General features: G+C 45.6%; 2 protein-coding genes across 4 annotated transcripts in view; one reads left to right on the forward strand and one right to left on the reverse strand.

Annotated features, from left to right (window-relative positions):
- Positions 1 to 6,292, reverse strand: part of PTP4A2 (protein tyrosine phosphatase 4A2) — a 28,466-nt gene extending 22,174 nt beyond the window's left edge. The window contains exon 1 of one of the 3 annotated variants that reach the window (XM_057305184.1): positions 6,149 to 6,292. The gene's annotated coding sequence lies outside the window, so the exon portion shown is untranslated. Of the gene's footprint in view, positions 1 to 4,781; positions 5,302 to 5,471; positions 5,844 to 6,148 lie in introns of those variants that run through there. The other 2 variants (XM_026516816.4, XM_048221787.2) reach the window with 2 other exon arrangements.
- Positions 4,056 to 6,183, forward strand: LOC113268208 (uncharacterized). The gene is made up of 2 exons (XM_026516535.2): positions 4,056 to 4,066; positions 5,427 to 6,183. Exons 1-2 carry the CDS (start codon positions 4,056 to 4,058, stop codon positions 6,181 to 6,183), a joined length of 768 nt encoding a protein of 255 aa, XP_026372320.2.
- Positions 6,293 to 7,931: the final 1,639 nt, after the last annotated feature.

Raw genomic sequence — 7,931 nt, forward strand, 5'->3', positions numbered from 1 at the left:
GTAAGTGAATTATTTTTCCTAGTAAACAGATGTGAGTTTAACTAAATTCTACTTGCTGATTACCTCCAAATGAAGATCTCATTTCACTAGAAAAACAATTCAGGGGATAGTCTAAGACTTAAATCTTAAGTGCTTCTCATCTAGAAAGATCTAAGTTATTTGAATAATTTAAACCAATCACCAAAAGGAAACTTGTTTGTAACCACACGTGTGGAATGAAGAATAATGTCACTAGAATCTATTGTTTCTCCATCATATCCTTCTCAATTTGCTGACAAATCCTGCCGATGACTCATATCCTTCTGCACTAACCAGTCACTCTGTTCCCTCATGATAGGCTTTTCACCAATAATGGAAAGTAGAAAAACACATCAATTTGTTTTGCTACTAAAAACAATAAATATCAACATATATATATAGATCCAATTTACGGATACTGTGGTGACAGAATTTAGTGAATGTCTCCCGTAAAAGACTGCAAAAAAAAAAAAAGAGTTATGTTCAAATCTCAACTAAAACTAAAAGACTACAAGAAAGCAGACTGATTGTGAATTTGAATTCCTGTCAAACGATACATTAGTTAAGAGCCAACATTTTTGACCGCTGCAGAAATAAAAACATAAAGCAATTTATCTGATCTGCTAAAGCAAATATATCATGTGTGCATTTTATGCCAAAAGAATTAACATTTTCTGAGAAGAATGAAATTTCAACCCAAAAATACTATGAAAGGAATTAAATATCTCTAAAGGTAAAGACCATTCTAGTCATCAAAATATTTTTTCAAACAGGCTCAACTAGCAAAGAAAGGGTCACAGAAAAGCTTAAAATTCTCTAGAGTTTAAAAAGGCAATGTTGTGCAATGTAAATATATATTCAAATGATGAGATTTAGTTTCGAGGCCACTTACAATGTAGTGGGTGCTGTGTTATAGAACCTATAGGTAAGAAATCAGCGCAGGCAAACAAAACACATTTGTATTCAAATCATATAAAAACTGTCGGTTTACTCTGTCAACTCCTCACAGTCATTTTTCCAGGAAAGATTTTGTGCCATCAATCTATGCTGATTGAAGAGATAGTTCAGGGGAAACCACGTTGACACGTGCAGAAGGGTCATCTTCTCACCTGGGTCCCGGTAACTCCACAGGGTAACTGTGAAAGTGGACAGAGCCTGCAGTGCTGTGCGGCTTCGTTCTAGGTGCTAGCGCAGTGACAGTTTCTGGTTTAGCCTAGACCTCTACAACTCCAAGCAGCAAAACAAAACAAAACATATAATATCTACTGGAGCTCTTCACCAAGCAATCCTATCGGGCCGCAAGTCCCAAGAAAGTGGCCAAAGGAGCTAGAAGATGTGGTTCAGTCAATAAAACAAAAGATAACTAGAGAAAGCTACCAGATGCCTCTATACATATACTACCCCTAAAGATGAAAATGGATAAAAGACTTCTAACATTCCAGATTAACAGACTCAAATCACCATTTCCCAAAAAAATTATAATTGCTGGATCCACTGTTCACTAACAAACCCAAGGTACCAAATTATGTGAACTGCAACATCAGACTCTCGCCTTGTAAATTTAGAGAATAATCATCAGTTTCTATATAACCCAACTAGTATAAGAAAAATCTCAAAGCAGCAACACCCCCAAACAAAAAAGTATGCAAGTAACTGAAGTATCCTTAAAAAAAAAAAAAAAAAGCCTAAAAAACTAAAAACTAAGTATCAGACGAAAAGGCCAACTTCTTTAATGTCCACTTAACTCCTATATAATGACCAGAGTTAACTCAAAAATAAAGTTTAGCAAGAGATTTAAGTACCTTATGCTCCAAGGGGAAACTTTAAATCTACTGCCATCTATTTACTGATATCTTTAACTTGAATTTCAAAACCTGAAGTTCAACAATTGATTCTATAAATCAATCTCCTTATCTGTACAACTGGAAGTGCCACTTACTCAAAGGATTATTATGAATTTTAAATAAGATGCTTTATGATTCAGCATTATAAGATTCTCAAGAAGGGAATGCTGAAACCTAAAGCACAATGTTGGACTTCACAAGTGTCCTAAGACTTCAAGATCTCTACCAATGCCCTACTCAATAATCATAACTAAGACTACCATGTTAAAATTTTAGATCTTGATTGCCAGTTGCTCAAAAGTTTTAAAGATCCCCAACTTCTGTAAGTAGCATAGCTGATTATATAGCAATTGAAGAAATCGAGCTAACTTGCGTTTCACTCTAACTTAAATTTTGCTCTTCCAAGAGCAACAGTTAAAAATTTATGTACTGCTCTTCTGCATCTTCTTTGTAAATGCTTTTTCTAGAGACTTCACTGGTTACCAATCCCACATTCCAACAAAAAGGAACAGTACAAACCCTGTCAAGTAAACCTCTACTAAATTTAAACTTAATGCGTCAAAATTCTATAACTACTACATACAGAAATGCCACCTTTAAAAGACAAAATATTAAATAGAATAAAGAGTTAAATCTTCAGAAAAATAAATATTTTGCCTTGTTTCGCACAAATGTCTTTTCAAGGAAATATAAATATGGGGCTTTCAAACTTTTTAAGAAAGTTATATGCAAAAGCATTCAAACATTTATTCTTCCCTAGTGCCACCAAAGTTCAATGATGTTGTAAATGGTTTCTGCTTATAAATTTGGTGAGTTCAAATTAAATATTACTTGACTGACTCATGGAGGGAGTGGTTTGACTTCTGCTGTTCTGAGTCAGAACAGACCCAGTTCAGCAGTTCTAAACAATTTTTCATTTGTATAGGTGTCCTAAACGCTAGCTTTCTCCAGTTACTAAATATAACAAACTTTGCCTTAGTAGAAAGGTCTTACTGGTAATAATACTTTGAATCTGTAGTTCAGTTTATAATTAACAAGGTGCTTCCACGTATATTTTCTCAGTTGATCTTCACAATCTCCTGAGTATCTCATACAGCTGAATAGAAAGACTCTTCCATAGGAGTGACAACTTCTAGTTGACTCTTACCCCAGTAAATACACTCTTCCTCTTTCCCCCGAAATAAAAAACATAAAAGGCTGCTGAGTTTCTTTAATCAGACTTTCCTCTCCCAGACATATCCCAGGTGCCTCATAAAAACTATGTCTCAAAGCACACACCCTGGGGCCCCAAGAGTTTCAAGGCAGAATCTCCACCCACATAAAAGCCTAGCTTAGGCCCCAAAGAGCCTCAAGTCAGCATCTCCTAAATGATCCCCTTGCCTCCAGCCATCTAGTCTTCTGCATTAAATTCAACATTTCTCATCTGCGTGAGCTGCTAGGTCACTGTGCGGTTGAGAAACCTGAAAGCGAGACAACCTACTGCGAGGGTGGTAATGGTGTAGTGGAAAAATCAAGGACTTTGGAGTCAGACAGACCTGGGTTTTTAATCCATCTCCAATTCTTATTACTTTGTGACCTAGGACAAGTTCCTTAACCTCCTTGAGTCTCTATATCTCCTCATCTCACCACTGTAAATCATTGAGGGCTCATCACTGTATCCCAAGTGCCTAGCAAATAGAAGCCACTCAGTCTGTGCCAAATAAATGCAAATGAGGGCCTCTACCATCTTTACAGTAACTGTGAGAATTATAAAGAGTATATAAAAATACCTGGTGCATAGTAAGCCCTTAATACTAATTAATCCAGTCTCCCACTAAATATTGTTAACAATACTATTCACTATACTGAAAGCACAAAGCATGCTAATGATTGAAGAAAAGGACACTCTACGAAAAACATAATTTGTGACTTCTAATTACACATCAATGTTTTGGCCTATAATTCTATTATGTCTACCAAAAGGACCACCATCTTTGCTTATCCTATTGAAAGACTCCCAACTTCTAAGAAACTTCTCATCATTAAAGTGTAAAATCCATATCAAGGTACTCTTTATAAGAACCCCTAATTACACAAAACAAGAATCTGGCAAAAGTCCATAACAATGTCCATTCACTATCCAATATGAAACAATTTTTAAAATGTCAAGATTAGAATACAGGCAAACAACTTCTCACCATCTTCACCAACATAATGGCATGCCGGCAAGTGATTCTGAAGCCTTAAAAATGTGTCATTCTGTAGCCTTAATTTCCTTTTGCACACTGAACAAGGCATAACTTCATTCACTTCCTGTCTGTAACTACTCTGTAATACAGAGCATGGCAGCAAATAACTACCATATTCTAAGCCAGCAGCAGTTGTAGTCTGGTGATTCCAAACAGACACGCATGTCTACAGTGATGCTAGAACTGCTAGGCAGTTTTTATGTTTCTTGACAAACTCCAGGGAATAATTAACTAGCCTCTGGTTCTTCATCATCAACGTTACATTATTTTTTTTCTTAAGAGTTCTTCTCCAGAAGGGTAGAAAAGAGCTAATACCTAGTAAAAATTCTTTCCGTTCACCTAGCGATAAAATACCTTTCACCTGAAAAACTAGCAGTACTTTACATAAGAGTCTACGCTTCTGAACACTCTAAAGGCAAGACAAGATTATTTTAGTTAGCCCACAGAGCGCCAGACTAGGATGGGATGGTGACCACGTCCTTGACAAATTTAGAAATTTATATCGATGTCATAAAACATGGGGGAAAACATTTACCGCCTCCGCCCCACCCCCCACGAAAAAGCATGACCTTTCTTTAAAAATCCCAGAGCCAGAAGACTATAGTGCCACTGGAACAGACTCCTATACCGTTTCCTCATACTGGAACCCAAGAACCCAGGGACAAGACGCTCTTGGAAAGAACTCCCTCACCGAGGACACCAGGGTTCACTATCGCCAGCGATCACGATCACGGAGAGCCTCCGGGATGCCCGCTCACACACTGGACAATCGCCGGCACACCCTTCCACGTTCCCTCGTCTGCCATTCACCCTCTCCCCAGCCTCCCTCTCTCGCACTGCACTCATATTCCCCGCACACACTCCCCCACTCTACCCCATACACTCAACGCTCTCTCCCACCTCTCACTCTCCTCCATTTACCCCTCTCGCCCACGCGCACGCCCCCCCCCCACACTCCCACTGTCCTCTACACTCTGCCGGCTCTCTCTCTCTCTCTCTCTCTCTCTCTCTCACACACACACACACACTGCCCCCGGACACGGCCCCCAACTCTCTCATCCATACTGCCCCCCCAACTCCGTCTTCCCTCACCCCACATGCATACCCAGCCCTCTCCCCAACTCACTGTCCCCCTCAGGCACGCAGATTCCCCCCACACACACTCCCCGCATTCTTCCACACGCACCGTCCCCCCTTCCTCACCCACCCTCGTTCTCCACGCTTCCCGGCCGCGCTCCCCCCGCCCCCGACCCGGCCGGGCCCAGCCCTCCTTCCGGGGACGTGTCTCGGGCCTGCACTAATGGCTGCGGCGCCTCCCGCCCTCCCCTTCCCCGAGGCCCCGGGAGCCGGCGCGGGGGCCGCCCGGGAGGAGCGCACTCACGCTGGCGAGCTGGGGACTGGGCATTGAAGTCCGGCGGCGGCGGGAGCGAGGAGGCGCCTCTCTCCTCAGTCACCTCGGCGGCGGCGGCGGCGGCGGTAGCGGTGGCGGCGGCGGCGACGACTCCCCCCCAGCCTCGGCGCGCGACACCCGGCCCGGCCCGGCGGCGGCGGCGGCGCGTGTCCACGAGTCCGTCTTGCTGCTGCTGCTGCGGCCGCCGCTGCGTCTCCTGCTGCCGCCGCTGGCCCCGCTGCCGCCGCTGCCCTGTGGCGTCGCCTCGCGCAGTGCCCGGCCGCCGCTGCCGCTCCAGCCGCTACCGGACGGACGACGGTTACAGCCCGGCCGATCGCGCCGCCGCCACCACCGCTGCGCGCGCAGCCGGAACCAGCTCCCGCCGCCGCCCCTCAGGGGGCGCTACGGGGCGCGGCGCGCGAGCCCAGTGGCCCGCCCCCCGCGCCCGCTGACTGGCTGGCGTGCCGGCTCGCGGGGCGGTTGGGCCCGCCCACCTGCCCCGCGGGGCGCTGACCCACTGCCCTCGGCGCCTCCCCCGCTCCTCCTCGTGGTTCGTTCCTCTCCGCACTCCCGGCTGCGGAAGGCGCGTCCATGTGACCGGGGAGAGGGGCGGAACGTGGCCAGGGGAGTCGCTCGCCCACGCCGCGGCCCCCCTATCCCATCCGCACCTGGGCAGAGGCGAGGGCCAGCAGCCGCGGTGTGACCTGCAAGGTCGATGGGCTTTTTCCCGCATCCCGAGCCGTAAGGCCTGGGGCCAGATCCTGATGGGACGGGGCGGCAACCGAGCCCTTGGCTCGGGGATTTCCAACTCAGAAGTGACAACCAGAGCAGCTCAGTTTTTGGCTGCCCTTCCTCGAGGCCCCAAAGAAATAGCGTGCGTGCGTCTGCAATTCTGCAATTGCGAAGGATGTTTCTGCGCCTCTCCCCGTCCCATCCCTGCGCAACACACGTACACACACACACACACACACACACACACACACATACACACACACCCCTATGAGCTCTTCCTGACAGACCAAAATTCAAACTTCCAGGACGTAACATCTAGGGCAAGTTATTTCCTCCGAGCACTCTAAACTATTAAATGGAAATAGTTATCAGCTACCTCATGGGGCTTTTTTTCACGTATCAATGATATAATGTATGAGAAATGCCTGCTAAAGAGAAAATCCTGAATTTAAAGGTTTCTAACCTAATGTCCCCTTTCACGACAGAGATTATCCTAGAGATTCCCGTATTCTCTCTTGCATTTGGAAGGTGACCAGAAATTCTTTAATTATTTGTCAGACCACGAGTTCTGAGTTTTGGGTTGGAAAATGTGGTCACCGGTGAGTTGGGAGACTGGTCTGGACCACTGCTGGACGGCAGCCAGAAAGAGGCACTGGAGACTTAGCTTGGGAGGAAGAGGGGAGGATCATACAGAGAGTTGGGGCAGGGGGGCTCTGTCTTCCCTATCCACCCTAGGAAGTTTTACCTGCCCAGAACAGGCACCTATCTAGAAGGCACTCCCGCCCCTTGGGCTGCTTCCCCTCCACCACGACCACACATACGTTCATCTGGCCCTGTGGGGAGAAGCAATGGTCAGTAGGCATCATTAGGCTGTCCCCACAAGGTAGACCTGGGGCATTGCTCCTGACCAGAAGGCTTCTATTAGAGCTTAGCAGTAAAAAGAAAGGTCTTATGACTCAGCCCACATCCAGCCACAGAACAGAACCCAAGATGTTCGCCACCAGCAGGTGGCCCAGGAGAGGGTATTCCAGGGCAAGGCCGGCTGGCAGGACTATGTGGGAGTTGAGAGGCCCTGAAAGGAGGGGCTGCAGATCAGAATCTAGGCCCTTGGATGAGGAGCACAGGCTCAGTGGCTGCTTGCATTCTGCCTGTCTCCAGCAGGCAGCATTTTCCACTTCCTGGAAGCACGGACTTGAAACAGAGAACTACCTCCTCCGCAAAACTTTTGTTGAGTCTCCTGGTCACTGATTCTTCCACTAAAGTCTCAAAATACCTTACGCAATCCCCTATCTAGCACGCATCACAGTATATTGTAAATCCCTATTTTCATGATTCTCCCCTCCTTAGACTGACCTACTTGGGGGCAATCTAGTACACGGTTGAACAAATGAATGAATCTTCCCTCATCGAGCTCACAGCCAGGCCTTAAAATGTCAGTAAATAATACAATAACAACGTAAGGAAAACAACAATGGCTATGATAGTGGCTACAAATTATTAAGCATCTACTCTATACTAAGCCCTGGGCAAGCTGTTTTTTTAACATATCATCAAGTCTACTCTTCAAAATAACCCTATAAGGAAGGTATTATTACCGTCATTTTCAAGGGGATTGGAAGTTCAGAGAGATTAAATGGCAGACCCAGGATTAAGCACAAATGTCTGCCTCGGAAGACCAAATAAGCATAATGTTATCTCTGCCTCCAGTGAATAACTGGT

The sequence above is a fragment of the Ursus arctos genome, unplaced genomic scaffold (genome assembly GCF_023065955.2).
Source record: "Ursus arctos isolate Adak ecotype North America unplaced genomic scaffold, UrsArc2.0 scaffold_32, whole genome shotgun sequence".
Taxonomy (NCBI): Eukaryota; Metazoa; Chordata; class Mammalia; order Carnivora; family Ursidae; genus Ursus; species Ursus arctos.